At 33.5% G+C, this 21,661-nt stretch overlaps 1 protein-coding gene across 1 annotated transcript in view; it reads right to left on the bottom strand.

Moving 5' to 3' along the window:
* Positions 1-6,197: 6,197 nt before the first annotated feature.
* mthfd1a (methylenetetrahydrofolate dehydrogenase (NADP+ dependent) 1a, methenyltetrahydrofolate cyclohydrolase, formyltetrahydrofolate synthetase) overlaps positions 6,198-21,661 on the bottom strand; it is a 31,688-nt gene continuing 16,224 nt past the window's right edge. The window contains exons 13-27 of the mRNA XM_056481737.1: positions 21,431-21,567; positions 20,529-20,575; positions 20,342-20,449; positions 18,270-18,344; positions 18,098-18,190; positions 15,787-15,921; positions 15,643-15,711; positions 15,390-15,501; positions 14,748-14,887; positions 14,586-14,627; positions 13,913-14,013; positions 12,057-12,234; positions 10,632-10,739; positions 7,614-7,766; positions 6,198-6,554 (exon numbers count right to left, since the gene is read on the bottom strand). Of these exons, the coding sequence (XP_056337712.1) occupies positions 6,483-6,554; positions 7,614-7,766; positions 10,632-10,739; positions 12,057-12,234; positions 13,913-14,013; positions 14,586-14,627; positions 14,748-14,887; positions 15,390-15,501; positions 15,643-15,711; positions 15,787-15,921; positions 18,098-18,190; positions 18,270-18,344; positions 20,342-20,449; positions 20,529-20,575; positions 21,431-21,567 (1,570 nt within the window). The 3' untranslated portion in view covers positions 6,198-6,482. The remainder of the gene's footprint in view (positions 6,555-7,613; positions 7,767-10,631; positions 10,740-12,056; positions 12,235-13,912; positions 14,014-14,585; positions 14,628-14,747; positions 14,888-15,389; positions 15,502-15,642; positions 15,712-15,786; positions 15,922-18,097; positions 18,191-18,269; positions 18,345-20,341; positions 20,450-20,528; positions 20,576-21,430; positions 21,568-21,661) is intronic.

Genomic DNA, 21,661 nt, shown 5'->3' with positions numbered 1-21,661 from the left:
AGCTAACACATAACAGTATTTAGGTCTGGCCTACTTCACTCAGGATCACTTGAATGGGCTGCTAGTACTGATAAACTTGATGGCAATGTCCTGAACTACCCTCTGAATACAAAAAATGCTCTCAGTATCTCACTTAGCACGGCTAATTTGATGGTGACAGACCTGCTTAACATTCAGTTCACAAAACAATATGTGCTAAAACATAATAATATATTCTACTTCAAAATCTACTTTCAGCATTTGGATAACAGGCTAACAATTCTATTTTTCAACATTTTAAACCAGAATAAAACAAGACAATCATTTATATATATGTATACAATAGTTTATTTACATGTATTATCTTTGTATAAGCTAAATTATTCAAAAGTATACAAACATTTATGCAACCCTTTTTGGTCATTAAAACATGCAATGGACATACACTCACCAGCCACTTTACTAGTACCGGGTTGGACATCCTTTTGTCTTTAGAACTGCCTAATCCTTCGTGTCATAGATACAACAAGGTACTGGAAATATTCCTCAGAGGTTTTGGTCCATATTGACATGACAGCATTATGCAGTTGCTGCAGATGTGTCAGCTGCACATCCATGATGCAAATCTCCCATTCTACCACATCCCAAAGGTGCTCTATTGGATTGATATTTGGTGACTGTGGAGGCCATCTGAGTACAGTGAACTTAATGTCATGTTCATCTCAAGTCTGAGATGAATCACGCTTTCACGATTCCAGGCAATGTTTTTCCAATTTCCTATTGTCCAATTTTGGTGAGCATGTGCCACTTATAGCTTCAGTTTTCTGTTCTTAGCTGACAGGAGTGGCATCCGGTGTGGTCTTTTGCTGCTGTAGCTCATCCGCCTCAAGGTTGGACGTGTTGTGCATTCAGAGATGCTCATCTGTATACCTCGGTTGCAACAAGTTACTGTTGCCTTTCTATCAATTCAAACCATGCAGTCTGGCCATTCTCCTCAGACCTCTACCATCAACACGGCATTTGCACCCACAGAACTGCTGCTCACTGGATATTTTCTCCTTTTTAGACTATTCTTCATACACACTAGAGATGGTTGTGCCTGAAAATCCCAGTAGATCAACAGTTTCTGAAATACTCAGACCAGCCCGTTTGGCACTTACAACCATGCCACGTTCAAAGTCAGTTAAATCACCTTTCTTCCCCATTCTGATGCTCGGTTTGAACTGCAGAAGTTTGTCTTGACCATGTCTACATGCCTAAATGCACTGAGTTGCTGCCATGTGATCAGCTGATTAAAAATGTATTAGGTGTACCTAATAAAGTGGCCGGTGAGTGTAAATTGAGATTTTTTACACACATTTATATATTTTATAAATATCTAGGGTTAGTAAGAATTTAGATTCAAGTATTTTGTTGTAATCGATTGTTTTTGTCTTGTTACACATGTATGTACTGTATTATTTATTTATTCAAATTAATTAATATTTTGATTTAGCAAAAATGTTTTAAATTGACCTAAAACGACACGTTAAAACATTTATGAAATGTTACAAATGATTTTTAACTCAAAAATTCTGAAAATGTGATGGTTTCAAAACAAATATTATGATACACCTACTGTTATCAACATCGATAATAATAATAATAATAATAATAATAATAATAATAATATTAATAATAATGATGATGATTATCATCATTATTATGGCAATAACAGCAACAATAACAACACATAATTATTGTTATTATTAAGAATCCCATCAGATATTGAAGACTACAATAATGCTAAAATTATAGCTTTGCCAGCACAAGAAAAGTCTTCATTTTAAGAGTATTCTTGATTTAATGGATGTATCCTTCATGACCATGAGACACTTCTGTTAAATTCATAAAATTATACCAACCCTAAACTTTTGAGTGGCAAACACATATGGATTTATTCCTAACCACGCAGCACCAGCTAACTCTAAGTGACATATTGACAGTGATCATTGACTACTGGACGGCAGCAATGGCTGCTGGGTAACACAAGTATTGAAGTGGAGGCTAAAAATAAACTGAACCAACAAGCTAGACAAATATACAATTATCTAATTATAGTCTACAATCAGACTGTCAGCTTAGTATCTATAGCAACTGGAAACTTCATTGGCCAAGCTAAGATTGTGTTTGAGTCCGATAAGATAGCAGAGAGTGCAAACGTACTGTATAGACATCAACCTATCTCACAGAATCAGAGTGTCACATTATTATCGACGGAATCAAATAATACAGGCAAACGTCAGCACAAATGCACTGATGAGAAAAATACTGACAGATAATCTGATCTGTGCTGCTAAAGCTCAGTTAGGGCTAAAAATATCTCATGGTTCAAGAAGCACAGCATGAGAAAACTGAGATCTGGAGTGATTTTCATAATACACAGCAATAGCATTTGTCAGTTTAGGAATTTACAGATAACACTAATATATATATATATATATATATATATATATATATATATATATATATATATATATATATATATATATATATATATATATATATATATATATATATATATACATACATACATACATACATACATACATACATACATACATATACAAACACACACATACATATATATATATACCTTTGAATTTTTTTTTCTTTTTTTTTTTAATATTTCACAAATGCTGTTTAACAGAGCAAGGAAATTTTAACAGTATGTCTGATAATATTTTTTCCTCTGGAGAAAGTCTTAATTGTTTTATTTTGGCTAGAGTAAAAGCAGTTTTTAATTTTGTTAAAATCCATTTTGAGGTCAAAATTAATAGCCCCTTTAAGCTAATTTTTTTTCCGATAGTCTACAGAACAAACCATCATTATACAATAACTTTTCTCATTACCGTAACCTGCCTAGTTCACCTAATTAACCTAGTTAAGCCTTTAAATGTCACTTTAAGCTCTAAAGAACCGTCTTGAAAAATATCTAGTAAAATATTATGTATAGTGTCATCATGGCAAAGATAAAATAAATCAGTTATATCGGTATATATATATAGTATTCATAAATATATGGTAATATATATATATTCATAATTAGATGCGAATAAAATCCAGCATTTGTACAGTACTTACAGTAAAACTGTTTGTTTGTTCTTATGATGGAAGAGCTGTTAACGAAAGTAGTTTCTTTCAAAGTATTAAAAAAGTCATTTAGTGAGAAATCATGCTATATAAGACATATATGAGTTCTTTGTACTCTAAAAAATCCTCAAACACAGCTTAAAGACATCTTCAAAGGCAGCTTATTTTGAAGACAGTCTGATAAAATAACAGGTTTTGGAATGTGCCCCTTGTGTGTAAACTCCGCCTCCACAGAACACTTGTTTAGCCCCGCCCACCAATTCACACTGTAATATGTAAATACCAAAGACGAAAATAGAGGTCTATAAAGAAACCAAACAAAAAAGACAATGAGGAAGACAAGACACTGTGCAGTGACAGGTTGTCGGAAAAGCAGTATTTAGTTTACATTGGCTTCTTTTTGATTCCAACATTAGGAAAGTGTGGATGAACTTAATTTTAGATCAATCTAAAATCCACTCCACAGTGGCAGCATACTAAGGTGTAAAGACATCAAGGCATGTCCGAATCCAAATTCTGCTTCACCTCCTGTCTCCAAAGATACATTTTTTCTGATCAAACTTCAAAAGTAAGCATAGAAGTATGCTTCACTTCCTTTGATATATCAGAATCCTTGAGATAAAAAGAGGGCATCTCGAAGCACCGCTTGGGTGTCATTTTGTGTTTAAATGTATGCTTTTGACCAACTTTTACCACTTTTCATACTATTTCTAGCAAAAAGGTTACTATTGCAGTAAGCAAATATCTAGTTTGTTGCCATCAAAGCTCTCTCTATTTTATTAAACATGAAAAAATCATTAAGTTATCTCAAAAGTCTGTATGAGATCAGGTTTATGAGGTGCTTTCATGCAGAGATGCTGCCTTAGAATCACTGCCTGATTGGGCAATGAAGCAACAAGTCAGCGTCTACATCTAATATATGCACAATTAGGGGGCCCTTGACCAATGCCAAGAAGCCTTTATTATTCATATAGCTTTTTTATACATTTTCCATCATATGCTGTAAAATCTGTCAATAAGATTTTAACATTATTACTTCTTTTCAAAACCGCGAGCCCCCATAATTAATCAAAAGTTTCTTCCGTACTGCACATGCACGAGGTGTGAGCGGTGGTTCAAAGGCACTGCCAATCTGTCAGCGATCAGAGTAGAGGTAGGTAGTATGTGCAAAAGTGAGAATTTTTAGAACCTTTCGGTGAAAAAGTAGAAATAAGACAAACAATGAACCGCAGCTAGCTCCGACCGAAACACCTGTCAGATGACGAGGCCTGTGAGCTTAAGAGAGGGCCTGTTCAAATAAAATACAATTACAGTAACGGCGGGCGTTTCACAAACAGCAGTTATTCAATTCATATGAAAAATGGTGACAAGGTTAGTTTGATTAGTTTTGAATGAAATTTGTTTAAATGTATTTATTATTTATATTAAAATCTAAATCACAAAAATTACTAATTGACTGTATAGTGAATTTATTGCATTTAATTTTACCTTACGAAGATAAACAGGGTTCATACACATTTTTACTACTAAAATTCCATGACTTTTCCAAGACTTTTCCAGAACTTTCAAGTACATTTTCATGATGTAATGTTTTATGAAATGTCTACATATACATGGTAAATAATAAGAAAAACAATGATGTTCAAATTTATTACGGCATATCATAGAAAACGCAACGATCTATTTTGTTTAAATTTGTTTTTATATTGATTTTGATAATGCTTACAGAGCACTAACAACGTGAGAGCAAGTTTTTGACCATGGACAGAAAAGAAGTAAAGGCTATCTTCTATTCAAGTTAGGGCTGCACAATATATCGTGTCAGCATTGATATTGCAATATGTGCATCCGCAATAGTCACATTGCAGGATTTGTTAAACTCTATGGTTTAATATAGAGTTTAATCATAGTGGAGTAAAAGTTTATCATCTGCATGCATTTTTAAAAAGATAGTTCCCCCAAAAATTACTTACTATTTTCATTACACCCTTCACTTGTCTCAAACATTTATGAGTTTTCTTTTTTTTTAAATGAACCCAAAAAGAATACACTTCAGTAACTCCTTTAGTATTGAAACACGTGAAGGGTGAGTAAATAGTGAGTACATTTTAATCTTTGAGTAAACTGTCCCTTTAAAGCCTGTGACTGTGTGAACATTTCAATACTTCAAATTTTAAAACATCCGGCCACAAGAAAAATTTTATAACTTTAATAAAGATGTAGATTTGATTTTTTTAATATCGATAACTGAATAGTGAATACCTGAAAAGTAGAACTCACTTTTATCTTTATTATATTTTATTTATCTATGCTTGTAATTTATTTTGTATATAATGTTCGAGATTCACTTCACAAAATCCCCCAACCAATCCAAATAAACCTGTGAAATCATTTGGTGAAATTAGATTCACATCGCAATATATATCACAGAAATACAAAATATCGTAATGTCAGATTTTTTCAATATCGTGCAGCCCTAATTCAAGTATACAGATATTTGTTAAACTAATTTCCATGACTTTTCCAAAACTTTGTGGGTTTTCCTGTTTTTACAAAACTTTTCCAGGCCTGGAAAATTCCCTGTCAAAATTCAATTTTCCAGGTTTTCATGACCGTATGAACCCTGGATAAAGGTTCTCTTAAATATTAAAATATAAAAAATATAATGTAAATATTTTAAATATAACGTTCATATGTCTATTTAAATACTTTTTAACATACTGTCCCCCCCATACTATTTTTTATTAAAAATAAATAAATAAATAAAAATTTACAGAGAAAAAATATATATATATTTATAGAGAAAGAAAATATAGAATATTTTGAGTTTCAATGCTAGGACCCATACCAGGAATTGCTTAGGGCCCCCCAAATGATTAAGTCCACCCCTCAATATATACAAAACTGTTTCATTCACAGCAATATGCTTTACTACTCTTTAATTTTACTCTTTAATTTTAACTCCTATTTCAAGTAACAATCAAATAACTTATTACTTCAAAATCAAGATTGTTTGATGTTTATCAAGTCTTGCTATCATTAAGTGGACCAGTAGAACAGTACACAATAAATAAAAAAGCTCATGATCCATTTAAAACACACAATATAATTTATCAGTTTAGTCATTTATAGTGCAATAAAAAGATGTTAAATAATTAGTTGCTTTGGCATAAGAGGCTTAACAGTGAATAAAAACCAGCACTTGTACAGTGATTACAGTAAAACATTTTCTTTTGCTTTGCATGAGAAGCCTAGGTTTAAAAACATTTATCCATGTTAAGTAAGTAGAGTTTCTTTCCAATTATTAAAAGTTTGATTGACTTATAATTAGTCCAATATCAGCTTGCCCGCCTTAGCAAGTAACAACTGAGCTACTTGCTGTCACTGTAAAGGTTGTTGCCATGGAAACAGGGCCACATGGGATCCTCCATTTCTGCATTTGTCTGTTGGAGAATTTGAAGAAATTAGTCAACCTGGTGTTTTCATTAAGGATCTAAATAATATGTAACAACCAAATAATAAGCAGCCTGACAAGCTAAACCAAACCATGCTGAGCCAAGTGTAACTAAAACTGCGTATGGAAAGTGGCTGCTACAATGAAAATAAAAGTATCTTGTATTTTTTTTTATCGATAATAAAATGTTGGATGAGGTCACTTGGACCACAAGTGGATTTTGTTGAACAGCTAATGTTCATGCAGCCTAGCAACGTGTCTGGATAAAAATACACACAACATGTGTGACCAGATATTCCTGCTTTTGTTTCCACACCGTAGACTCTGCCGATGAACGAGGGTGACTAAAGCGGACCCAAATGTGTCGATGACATCATCTGACTGGAGGTAAACCACCTCGGTGTTCATGTACAGTAATCTCATCATTTTATCTTGCATCAACATGCTCAGCAAGTAATCATGAACAACATGGTTGATAACAGCAATCACTTTAAATTGTTTTGTTTTCTTTCTGCATGGGAAGATGGTGTAATAATGTAGTTCTATAAGGAAAATATAAACTTTGCTGCTTTTCAAAACTTTGGGATCAGTAGTTTTTTTGTTTTTGAAAGTAGCCACTTCTACTTAGGCTGCATTTGTCTGATTAAAAACACAATAACAAAGCAATATTGTAAAATAAAATGCTACAATTTACATGAACTGTTTTTATATTAAGCTGCAATTTATTCCTGCCATGACAAAGCTGAATTCTCCGCATCTTTATTCCAAGTCATCAATTTCACATGATCCTTCAGAAATCATTCTAATATGCTAATCTGCTCTTGTCATATTTTTTAGAAGTAGATACATTATTTTTGATGTATAGGAAACTATATTAAAAACAACTTGATATGACTTTTTGTAACATTCTTTAAATATCAGATTTGATCTTGCTGCATTAACTTACAACAAATCAACTTACTGACCCCAAAATTTTGAACAGATGTGTGTGTGTGTGTGTGTGTAGCTGTAATATTGTAACAGAAAGATCAAGGAGTATAAAACTCACAGAGCCAGTCAGACAGCAGAGGAAACCTGCTCCAGCATTGACTTTGATATCAGTTATGGGCAGCATGAAGTCAGTTGACGCTCCCTTCATCATGGGGTCATTACTCATAGACAGCGGTGTCGTGGCTATGTAAACTGGCAAATTTTCAAAGCCCTTTCAAAGAGAAGAATCATAGAATAAGAGAAAGAATTATAATCATAGAGTATATATATATATATATATATATATATATATATATATATATATATATATATATATATATATATATATATATATATATATACACATATACATATACATACACACACATATATACATAACAAACATGTTCAATAGACAAGCAAATATTTAAAACGTTTTTAAAAATCTCTATACCTTATAAAATGTTAACACTTGGCATTAAGTTTATTTTTTGTGAACACAAACACTGGTGCATAATATTAAATACAGCTTTAAATGGAGTATAACACTTCTCCATAAGCTTCTTCACTTTATAAACCCCTATCAGAAGTATCCAAAAACACACTAAACTGAATTGTGTTCATAGTGTAGATCGGGGGTGCCCAATCTTTTTTCTGATGAAGGGCCAAATCCAAACTTGATTGAGAGCTGTGGGCCGAAGGTAAATATACCAAACTGTATTACATTAAAGTTGCCATGGGTAATCTCCAAATTTAGTTCCTAATATTTAAAAATAACTAGAACACATTACTTTAAATGCACTACCTGGCAAAAGTCTTGTCATCGACCCCAGTTGTAAAAGCAACAAATAATAACTTGACTTCTAGTTGATCATTTGGAAAAGTGGCAGAATGTAGATTTGTTCTAGGAATCATCTTTTGAACTGCATCCCAATCATCACAAATATTGCAGAAGACCCATTGAAATCCACATGGACGCAGGATTCTCACAGTAATCAGTCAAGTTTGGTGAAGGAAAAATCATGGTTTGGGGTTACATTTAGTATGTGGGTGTGCGAGAGATCTGCAGAGTGGATGGCAACATCAACAGCCTGAGGTATCAAGACATCTGTGTTGCCCATTACATTACAAACCACAGGAGAGGGCAAATTCCTCAGCAGGATAGCGCTCCTTCTCATACTTCAGCCTCCACATCAAAGTTACTGAAAGCTAAGAAGGTCAAGGTGCTTCAGGACTGGCCAGCCCAGTCACCAGAGATTAACATTATTGAGCATGTCTGGGGTAAGATGAAGGAGGAGGCATTGAAGATTAATCCAAATAATCTTGATGAACTCTGCACTGTGAAAAATGTCTTTTCAACAGTAAAAAAAAACTGTAAAAATGATACAGTAAAAACCCGTATCCTGGTTAACGGTATGTTTCCTTAATGTAAACAGTGAATAAATTGACTTTCCCAGAATTCCCTGCATGGCACATCACTTTTTATGCTTGTAGTTGACATTACTATGGATCTTTTTAGTTGTTTCCACATCAGTTATGTACATTAGAAATTTATGTTACACCTAATGTTGATAAACAATGTTTATTTCATGACTTTAACTTCATACTATTTACCATGCTGGTGTTTATTAGCTGTGTAAATGACACCGAGCACCTTCTATATACTGATATACTTTTCTGCTTGTGGGAAAAGATGTTTGTGATGAGCATTGGTTCATTATGTAACTTACTCATCCCCACCTGCATATGGCTGTGTTAATGTGTCTAACTGTGAAACAAAAGATGTGTAGATGTTGGTAATTCAAAATACAGACATATTACATCTATAAATTAATGAACTACGGTAGTTTACTGTAAAAATGAGAAATTACTTTTACGGTTTATACTGTATTTTAACGGTAAAATAAAAATAAAACATTTTTTTTACCGTAAATTTTACAGATTTATTTTTTACAGTGTGGGAGTCATGCAAGAACGCTTTCTTTGACATTCCAGATGACTTTATTAATAAGCTATCTGAGTCATTGCAGAGATGTATGGATGCAGTCCTCCAAGCTCATGGGAGTCACACACAATATTAATTCTGTTTCCATTGCACCATGACTTTGTATTCTATACTGTACATTATTTCTGTTAAGTGACAAGACTTTTGTCTAAGCCTTTTGTCTAAGCCTTTTGTCTAAGCCAGACCTTACTGTCCTTATTAAATAATTAAAAATCAAGGCATGATCATATTCTATTTTAGTAAAATAAGCGTGATTAGAGGCCTTTACCTTTTATATAAGCCACATCTGATTCCAAATGACAAACTAGATGTTGATATTTGTTGTTCATCAGACTTGGATAGGTGGCAAGACTTTTGTAGTAGTACTGACTAATCTTAGTATAATTTTATTTCATCACGACTTTAATGTACAAACATCAGCAATCCCATTTATTACACAAGAAAGTTCAATATCGATTACACTAGTCAAGCTGAACCTGCCTTGATTTGCTCGAGTGACAGTATTTTAAATCCTTAATTTAACGAATAATTAATCTTTAAATCAATTAACATTTCAGTGAAACATTTAATTTCATTTAGCTTTTTTTGGTGGCTCAGCAATAAAATAAACAAACAAAAGATCACGTTAAATCTGAAATGAGATTCTGTCAAACGCTTTGCTCCAACATACCTATGTTTGAACTATTCTCTGCTTACTAACCAATGTAAAACATTGCATGATGTGTTGTTGAAGTGCGCTAGCCAGATTAAAGTTTTGAGATTAAAATTTTCCTGACTATTTATACGCTTTATTTGAAAGTAAAAAAAACCCTCAATGTCCTTTAATTAGTTCTTACTGTAACCACAAACCAAATCAGAAATGAAAGCCGGTTATCCTCATATGATTTTCAGTTGTCTGTTTTTATTCATATGTAAATTGATCAAGCTTATTGACATTAAAACCATACATATACCAGTCCATATACCCTTAAAAGTAAAGAAAATTGATATTAAATACCAGGTGTAAACTGGAATATGTCTCTCTTATCTTATTGTTATATGATCGACCAAAAATGCATTCTGCTCTATGGATTTTGTGCAAAGAAATCTCACCTGTTTTGAATAAAGTGCAAGTTTTTCCTTTGCTTTCAGTGACAGCTTGATGTCTTTCAGACCGTACATCTTCTGTGCTACAGTCCTTAACTTATCAGAGGCTGGAGTCTGAAAAAAAATGCATTTACTTTTAATAATGTATTAGTTGAGTAAAGGATTTTAGCTTGATCCCAATGTACCCTCCCTGTACTTAATACATAGCACACAGACTTCCTCAAAGCTTTAATTGCCTATGTGTGATGAACTGTTTTCATGCTGGTTATATTTAGGCCTTGTCAATTAAAACGACTTCATGCACGATGAAGTCATTAATGAAACAGCTCTATATATAAAGTGCTAATTGATCTAAGAATATAAAAGATCACAAGGAGCCAGGGTAATAAAAAATGATGAGTTAAAATAAAAATAGCGTCACTGTATACCTGAATAATGCATTTAATGGCACTTCTAGCAGATATTCTTTCATTTGAGCTATAAATGCTCTTAGGTGCTTTCTCTAGCACTAATAATTCAGCTCAAGCTTTTACTGAAAGTACAGTAATTTTAGAATCCATCTTCATGGTAAAAAAAAAATAAAAAATTGTGGATCTTCCCTTGAAAAATTTAAGACAAGACTCTACAGGCAAAAAGACTTTCAGATTTAGAATTCAGTTTTGAGATTCGGGGCTTGCATAAAGTATTAAATCGCAAAAATTAAATCGCGATCCAAAATAAAAGGTTTTTTTTCCCTTCACTTTTGCAAATTGGTGAAGTTTGTTCCTTGCCGCTGTCACCACAGGCTTGCATGGTTCGGGACTTGTGGAGCTCCGCGTTGATGAATTTGCTCTTCAGTGTTTGGACTGAACTTACTCCAAAAACTGGACTGACACTGTTTCAATTCACTATAATCTTCTATGTTAAGCTGCCTTGACACAATCTTCATTGTAAAAGCGCAATAGAAATAAAGATGAATTGAATTGAATTTAAATATTTAATTATAACATTTATAATCAACTGGAAAAGTATGGCATGATATTACTCTTTGCAAAAAAAAAAAAGTCTCTTGCTTTAGCATCCTTTAGGTTATGAGTGCACATATTACACCCCATTCACACGTGGCGTCAGCTTCAACGCTTCCCATTCACTTTGAACGGGTGACGTCAGGCGTTGCCGAACTGCACTGTGGATCCGTCGGCACCGCTTCAGTGGCGTTGCTCGCTGCAGAAGTTAGGACTTGCTCAACTTTTCAAGTCCCGATGGAAGCGTCAGCCAATCAGATTGCTGTTAGCAAATACACCAGCTCAGACAGTGGCCAATTGCTGACTAATTTCATTGGCTGATGCTGCTATGACGATCGCGTCAGCCCCAACTTCAGACACGCCCTCTGTCAAGCGTTGACGCTGAAGCCCATGTGAATGGGGCGTTACACACTTTGCCAATTCTTACCTGCAAATCATAGAGGAACCTGAAGCGGCCAGGTAGTTTTGCTGCTCTCTGAACAGCTTCGGCCAGAGCCAAAGCTCCAGCGCCCCCTTCAGACCAGCTGCTGCACTGCACTGCATCAAAGGCACCAGCCTGCTTCGCCTGGCCACACACCAGGTCCAGCTCAGCGTCACTATCAGAGCTGCCAAACACAATCAGAGCCCATATTCATACACACATTTGCTCAGAGTAGGAGTGTTGTGTGTGGTTTAATTTGGCTCATAAGCATACGATTAGTGTACAAAGGACAAAAAAATCATCTTTAGAGACTGCTAGATCATAACTGGATAAGTATCAGTGGCACTGAATAAAAATGAAAGAGATAAGTACTGGTTGCTTTTCTGATATTTATGGATTCATATGAATGTAATACTTTTGTAATATGAACGTAATACTAACATTAATTATGTTCAGCTTCTTGAACAGACCAAGTGTTGTGTTCCATAAGTTATAATCCACGGGTATTAATTTTGTTTTGCCTGTAGATATTTTTTTTACTCTTAAAGTGTTGGTAGCTGTTGACTTGCATTTAAATCTCAAAGAATCAAGGTTTCAGCAAAAACCTTATTTAATGTTCTAGTAAAAAAAAGAAGATGCCCTAGGTCTATGACCTGTAGATAAGTAAATTAACAGCATTCTTTAAATATGGGGTTTCAGTTATATTTATAACTGTTAATACTGAGTCAATTAAAAGTCAATTATAGTTTACCTAAAACGGAAAGCAATCGGAGTATTATCTAAAAAAAAAAAACAACAACAAAAAAAAACATTTATGTAGTGTGCTCTATACGGGTGAGTGGGCTTGACAAACCACCTGTAGACTGTTACACTCCCCCTCCCTACTCTAGCACTTAATTCTCAGATCCTTTGTATAATTAATTGCTGATTCTTGTGTGCATTGCCTCTTCTTGCTGAATCACTGAATGCCTCCTTAATTGTAAGTCACTTTGGACAAAAGTGTCTGCTAAATAACTAAATGTAAATGTAATATTTAAGGAAATATTTATCGCTTTTCAGATTTTACATTATTATAAGATTCATACAATATTTTCCTCTACTGTCCATGCGTCCTTTTTGCAGAGATGATCAAAAAGTAACTTTGTTTTACATTTAAAACATTGACCACTTATTGTAAACTGCATTTACAATAATTGTTTTTACGAGATTGTGTAATGAATCTTTAATCACTTATAATTATGTTTTATTGTTGACTTGTTAAACATGAATTTGGTCAAATCAAAATTTTGGTCAAGCAAAAGCAAGTTGCATTTTTTTCCTCATATCAACCAGCTCTACTACACACTTTAATATTCTTTCAAGAGTTCCCACTTAGATATGCTTGGCGTATAAAGCTGGTTTGGCATGCTGTCCCGGGAGAGAACCCTGAGCTCGGAGATCTTTGAGCCCAGGGCTCCCGCCCGGTCGATAAGCATATCAGGGGATCCGAGATCAGGTAGGTCTCGAGAGTTCCCCCTTTTGAAAAGGGAGGAAAGGAGGAGAGAAGGGGTGGAAGGGGGGATTCTTCCAAATGAAGATAAAACATTAGGGAGAAAATGATCCATTTATAGTAAACTAGGATCGCTCTGATTGGATTATTACTGATTACAGATGAGTGGCCAGACGTGCTCAATCATATCACGTGCTCCTCTCGAAATTTGGTTTATGAAACTTCACTTAATCATTAGTGTGGGTATAGATTTTTGTAGTTGCATTTCTAGAGATATGAAATTTTAATAGTTATCTATTCTATTCTAATAATCCAAATGTATAAAAAGTCACAAATAGCTAAATATTTTATTGTTTGCTGCTTGCTCTTTTACCTGAATTTGTTGACAGCTACGATCACCGGTAAACCAAATGATTGTGCTTTTTCCACCTGCCTCCTCATATGACAACAGCCTCTCTCCAGCAGCTTGAGGTTCTGCATTGGAGAAAATGCTTCACGTCAAGTGATGCACACACTGAATCAATCTAAAGAGTAGTGTCTCCTACATTCAATAAGTGTAAATAAAACAATTGACCACTTTTGTCAGTAAATTAGGTTCTAAATATATTTGAAATGCTACACCATTCAAAAAAGTATTATACGGCATATTGCCATATATCAAAAGTGACATTGTCATTTGTCAGATAGGAGGCTACATATAGTTTTCAGGTATTCACGGTCTAAATCCAAAAGTAAAATGTATATACAGTATTTACAATTTTGACATCTAAATTATTTATTTTATATGCATAATGTGGTACGTATTAAAAGTATTATATATATATATATATATATATATATATATATATATATATATATATATATATATATATATATATATATATATATATATATAAAATAAGTTTATTAAATATATAAGTTGATCAAAACAGAAAATATAGATTAAATCTGTTTAAATATGTTTTTAAATAGGTGATATGAATATGCATTGTCATTTATCCATCCATCTGACTATCATAATGTTGTCAGGTGTAAAAGTGTATTACCTCCTGTAAATACTCTTCTGGAATGGGCAAACCTGCTTGGATCTACGAGCAGAAAGAATATAATTGCAGTCTGAAGCACAAAATAAGCACAATTGATGTGCTGATGTCTCATAGCTTTAAATGGCTGGCAAATCCATAATGGATGCGTATTGTGTGACTCACAGGAGGTGCTCCGCCGTGCATCTTCAATGTACGAATAGTTGCCACCATCACTACCACATCTGGCTGAAGACCAGAGTAGAGACATTTAATGTTGAAAAACTTCTCCAAGCCAACATCAGCTCCATGACCCGACTCAGTGACTAAAATACGAAAAGAATCAGATGAGCCAGATTTATTTTTGTTGTTGATAATACAGAAATCTGACCATTCATTTTTTTTTTCTTTTTCAATGCAAGTTTGAAGTTGGTATTATGTTTTCAGTGCTTATGGGAAAAAAAACCCTCACATGCTAAGTATGCATTTATTTGATCAAAAGTAAACCAGTTCAGTTACACAAAATTATTAGTTTTAAATAACTATTTAAAAAAACAATAACATACACAAATATAATTTAGAATTAGTTCAACTGTTTTTGAGCAACTCTTGAAATTTTTATAATGTAAAACATAATATTGATATTGCATTCTAAATGTCTCTGATGATTTCTTGGTCCTTGCTTAAGAAAACATCACTGAACAAATAAAACTTATTGGCCTTAAACATTTGAATGGTATTCCATTTGTGTTGCATTTTTACTAATATGAATGCACAATATTTAATTAATACAATATATGATTACTACTAAATGGAACTTTTCTTTACCTACAAATCCTTCTGATCCAACCATTTTTAAAGCCATTTTGTCTGCCAGAATGGAAGGACCGCCTTGGGCAACATCGACTAATGGGCTGGTGTGAAGAAACACTGGTGTACCCTAGAGAGAGAAAGACTGAGACGTGCTGAGACACAATCTGACAGAGCCAAAATAAATAAATAAAAATCATTCTGCGCACAACAACTCTAAAATATTTATTCTGAATAACGACAATGGCCTTTTCAGAGGTTTAAATCTCACCTCGACAGTTTGCATCAAGACAGGTTTCAGGGCTTCTTTCAATAACATGGCCAAAGGACCACTGACATTCTGTATAATGAAGTTATTCGTATATTAGATCACACGCATTTAAGGACACACTTAAACATGTGAACACATACTGACTAAATCCTCGGTAGTGATAGGATCTCCAGATTTGTTTGTGGCTACTATGATGTTGGCCAGTCTGCGCTGCATCTCCTCCTCACTGCTGCTGAGCGACAGGACAGCCATGATCTCATTTTCCAAGGAGAATGAATCCTGAACAGTGCAGATACACACTTAAGATCAACAAATACTGAATGTTTTATATTCAAAATATTTTAAATAGAATGTGCTATATGTTGTAAAATAAACTGTGCGTGTGTTTTATTTAATCTCATTATTTAGGATTTGGTTTTATTTCATGATTTTAACTGATCCAACTTTGGCTTTTTGGCATTTTTTTACTTTAAATGAGTTCAATACCGACAATTATTTCTTGTAAATGTTTTTCAAAATAAAAAAAGAAAATTTTACCTCATGTCAAACATACATCTAAAAAAAGAGGTTTGTTGTTTGTTCAAGCTGCATATTTAAAAAGGGCTGAAACAACACAACTTTAGTTTTTTTGGGACAACTTAATTGCTTTATGTTAAATCCACTTAAATTTCTAAAAACTAATCCCATAACTTAATTCCTTCATGTTGTCCAACAATTACTTTTTGTCCAGTTTTTACCCTTATATCTAAATTCATTCATTCATTAACAGGTTGCTTGCAATCACGTGGTTCTGGTGATGTGCAAAATTCAGATGGAGGACAGGAAGTAAAAAAAAATGAATGGGAGACATAGAGGAAAGTCCGTATTTATACCATATTTCAAATGAGATATAAATAGAAATTAAGCACATAGGTTGAGGATGACCCTTATATCATGAAGTCATGAAGACGAGTTTTCTACTGAACTAAAATATATTTGCCTGTCATCGGCGCAGTACATACTGTTTAATTACGTTACATGAAAAATACTATAGTAAATACTATAGTGTTTGGAAGCATACTATAGATAATTACTTGACTTAAACTGTCGTAGTAATTATATTGTTGCTGTGGTACGACACAACTGTAGTAATAAACAAATTATTCAATAGGCTTTAGTTTTCTATGCTAATCACAATGTACCACAGTTTACACTAATGTTACAGTATTTATTACAGTTTATCAGTTCACTCTGCTACAGTATTCTGTAACATTCATTAACAAAGAGTTGTACACATTATACATTTTACTATGTAGTTTAAAAACATGTTTATTATAAATTACTATATTTTTTCCCCATGTGGATATCATGAAATAACAGATGAAAGCATACAAAAGCATGGACGCATAGTCTACATTATTATTTATTTATTTATTTCTGTAATGGGAAAAAAGTGCTTCACAATAATAACCGTCTAGTTTTGTCGCAAGGATTACATTTCTTTTTTCTGTCGATGAACTTACCATCAACAAACATTTACTGCTGCTGCGCATCTCGATATTCACGTTACGTATGTTTATTCTGCCGAAATGCCAGTAAAGACATGGATTATTGCAAAACAACACAGAAATTTCATTGCAGCGACATAGGAGGGCACGTTATACACATTCTCCTGTATTTTGTAGAAGTGTGTTGGTGTATATATCTGATTTTATATAACACATTAACATATACCCATAGCTAGGCCTGTATATAATTTTTATTACTGCTGTCAAATGAATTATTGCTTTAAAAAAGTTTGAACACATGGATGAATTGAAAAAATGCTTATTACATGCTACCTTTTCATCTGTTTTTCAGCCAGTTTCTTGAACTTTCCCTGCTTTATGAGCAAAAACTTCTGGAAATCTATAAAAGCTGTTTGGCATTTCTTATTTTGGCTGATTTAAACTATTCTAAACAACATAAAACAGAAACATTTTGATGTTCAGATAGCGATTCCTATGTAGAAAAATCCCTTCCTGCCCTCCATCTGAATTTTGTGCGTCATCAAATGACGTCATGTGAAAACAACCTATTTTCCTTCAGGTTAGTCCCTTATTTATCAGGGGTCCATGTCATAATTATTACATTTAAATTAAATTTAAATGGTTGACTTTTTGTTAAACATATCATCTCTTAATTATAAAAGATGTGTCTCAAACGATTTCTGAAAATTCTAGATCAATATTTTGATCAGTATTCAATAACATTGATTACATTTTCAAATGTTTTTAAAAGATGTCTCTATCTTTTGAAAGATTGGTACTGCATTTATTTGATTAAAAAAACAGTAGTTATTATTTATTTATAGCTAAACAACTTAATAGTCTGGAATTACTTGGTGAGCTCATACACAAACGCATTTGTGCATACAAACATAAGTCTCTATGATAAATGTAGTGATTGGGACCGACATTGGGAGACTGAAACATACCGTTGCAGAGTCTGTGTCAATGTCCAATTGAACAAAACGTCTTATCTCCCTCTCTGTGAAGGTCAAGGGGTCAAATTTCTCAATGGCCAGTTTCTACAGATCATAAAGGACACTGTGACCATCTGAATGTAGCTTTGTATTTTACTGTAGATTTCTGTTTTCTGCGACTTACCTTCAGTCGATTAAGCTGAGCCAAGGAGATGCACCTTTGACCCTCTCTGAGAGGAACCAACAAATCAAACAAAGCCTGCCAGACACAAGCGTGTGAGATTATACCAAATACTGAATGAAAAGGGATAGAATTAGTAATAATGCCATTGCATTTTGACTTTTTAAATGCAATTCTCTTAACGAACTATACTTTGCTTTTAAATTAGTAGAATTATCTCCAATTAATCTATGCAAGATACTGTAAATTATGTCAATTTCCCTCACTGATAATATCTCAAACACTGAAAGGTATGTGTGCTCTGTCTGAGAAGACATTTTAATCCAAAAAGTACTTCATATAAAACTATTAAATGTCAAAATTATTATTACCACAACAGAGAAATTGTTACAGATCACACCGTGGGTTGTTTAAAGGCGTTTTATTTCATTAATAGTATTAATATTTCACAATAGCAAAGTGTATTATTTCATTGTGCTGCAATGTCACGCAAACAAATAGAGTTTTTAGCTAAAATGTTTACCATTGCTAAGTTTGTTACTGTCAATTACTGTATGTTACCAAGGTAGAGTAATGATACTGACAGTTTCGCTAGCAGATTGTGTTTTTAGCAAAAAAAAAAAAGGTTCAACTGTCAATTCAAACTGTCAAATCGGTTTCTGTCAAACTCCGTTAACAAGAGACCCGGAAGGGAGGTGATGGTGGGGGAAAAATGGGTAGAAGAAAAAAAAACTGGGTGGAAGAAAAAAAACAAACAGAGTGATAGCAATATATATATATGTTTTAAGTTTTTTAATTCCCTCAAAAAGATTGGGTTATCTCGCAAAGATGTGTTTCCACAAACACGTCCTGCTCACTTCATACATGTCAACCCTCTCATTTTTGCTGGCATTCTCCCGTATTTTAGCATTCTATCCCACTATCATCCTATCATTAAGTATTTCCCATATTTCTCATATATTTTTAATCTTGAAAGCATGCTGAAATTAATATAAAAATGTCTGCATTCATATTCTTCCCATTAAAGCTGTGCGTCGATCTTCGCCCTTCATATACAACCTCTGAATCAGTGAATGCATGTATAAGCACTGACTGACGGACACACTCCGTATGATAAACTGATCCCAGATCAGCTTCTGTACTCACCATTTAATGAGGAGCGAAAGTGCAGGACACTTTGGGATTCAGGTGTATGTTTAAACAGACAAATACACTTAATATAATAAGTAAACATGTCTGTCCTGCGTGTTTTATTTTAAACACAACTAATTTTCTCTTAAATGAGCACAAACAGTTAAAGTAAACGAATGCTTTCATTATAGATCTGTGCATTCTTACAGAGACACCTCTGTTATCAAAAACAAAATGAGAGATTCATGTGCTGCTCTTCACTTGTTTGATAACAGAGGTGTCACTTTAAATGGTGTGTACAGAAGCTGATCTGGGATCAGCTTATCATACGGAGTGCGTCTGTCAGTCAGTGCTTATACATGCATTCACTGATTCAGAGGTTGCATATGAAGGACGATGATTCACGCACAGCTTTAACGGAAAGTAAGTGAATGCAGACATGTTCATATTTATTTCAGATATATCAGAAATATGGGAAAATACTAAATAATAGGATAATAGCGAGATAGAATGGTAAAATATGAGAGAATCCTGGCAAAAATGGGAGATTTGACATGCATGAAGTGAACAGGAAGTGTGTGTGAAAAAACTGTTTTGCTAGAGTACGCAATATTTGCGAGGGAATGCAAAAATGTAAAAAAATATGTATTTTCCCATCACTCTGGGGTTTTTTTTCTTCCACCGATTTTTTCCCTCACCATGACATCCCTTCCGGGTCTCCATACAAGAGTAACAATACAGACAGTGTGTGACATAGTTGACAGCAATACTATGAGTGTTTTTATTAAACGTAAAAAAAGAAAGAAACCTGTGTTTGGCAAGAAGTAAATTGTTAAAACTGTTTTCAGTAACTTACTGCAAAGAATTTCTGCTACTGAACATTTTTTTTGTACCAATTGTATCTCCAATTATAGAAACACCCACATATCAAACATAAGCCTGACCTTTTCCGAGAGTTTGGTCTCATAGTGAGCATGTGCTTTAACAGTGTCCATCACCAGTCTACCGGCAGCAGAGACGAGCTCATTCTGGCCTGAAGGCTGAAGGCTGACCTGGGATCAGTGTGTTGGATGATATTCATTTTTAATTTGATGCTTTCAAATCTGTGCTACAAGGAAGGCTTAAACTTACCTCCTCCAGTGGGATAATTTGAGAGTATCCTCCTCCAAGAGCTGGCCCTGTGGACAAAAAGCAACTATGACCTCAAATAAATCAATAAGCAAACTCATGTAAGATGTTTTATTTCAGTTTAGAGTTTTAAAAAAGCTCCAAATTTGAGAAATAAACTTCTAAAATGTTTCAAACTATTTGAAATGGAACATCAATCAATTTTGTATGTCAGTAATGTCTTTTTATCTCTTAATTATGACTTAATTATGCTCAGTTTCATATTTACTCTCATTTGTCAAATATGTATTTTACCACATTACTTTGAAAATAATTATAATAATTAATTATATTAAATATTTCTCAATTGCAACTTTTTGTCACAATTGCAGTTGCTTTTTTATCTCAATCACGACTTTTGATCTTTTAATTTAACATTTTAATGTTGTAATTGAGATTTGTCTAACAATTTCTTTGAATTCTTTGTCACATATTGTCACAGATGTATACATCTTGATTTTACATCTTTTAAATCGCAATTTTATATCAGTTTTGGCCTTTTATCTCAAATTTTATTTCAGTCGTCATAACTACTTGTCAAACATAATTTTTCGTTACAGAAAAGTCATAAATATTACTTTTTAATCTCAATTTCATCTTATTTGACTTTTTATCTTGATCAAATTTGACTTTTCATAACTTATATATGATAAAAACATTTTTAATTTTATTCTACTTTGTAAGCCTTTTCTATGTTTTATAGTATGTTTTATTAACTGTATTTAATTACGACTTGGTACATAATTCTTGGCCTGTCATGTGAGAATTATACTTCACAAATGTGTAATAAGTTTTCAGTGGTAAAACTGGGAGTCCATATATACTTTCTAATCTTTGAAACTTGAAGAAAACTGTTTGTTTCTCACCTCTAGCACCAAAACAGGTTTCCAGTGAGGACTTTTGAACACAAGCGAAAGCGTTGGTATTCAGGTGAGCCCCTAAAGCTTGAGCCAGTCCGAGAGTAGTGGTGCGCTTTCCCTCACCCATCGGAGAAGAAGTAAATCTAGTAACACACAACAGATTGACTTTGAAAGCAAATAAACAAACGTGATTTAATCCAAAATAAAAGTTTGTGTTTACATAATATATTTTGTGTA

The sequence above is a fragment of the Danio aesculapii genome, chromosome 20, assembly GCF_903798145.1.
Source record: "Danio aesculapii chromosome 20, fDanAes4.1, whole genome shotgun sequence".
Taxonomy (NCBI): Eukaryota; Metazoa; Chordata; class Actinopteri; order Cypriniformes; family Danionidae; genus Danio; species Danio aesculapii.
This window is presented reverse-complemented; position numbering and strand designations above follow the sequence as displayed.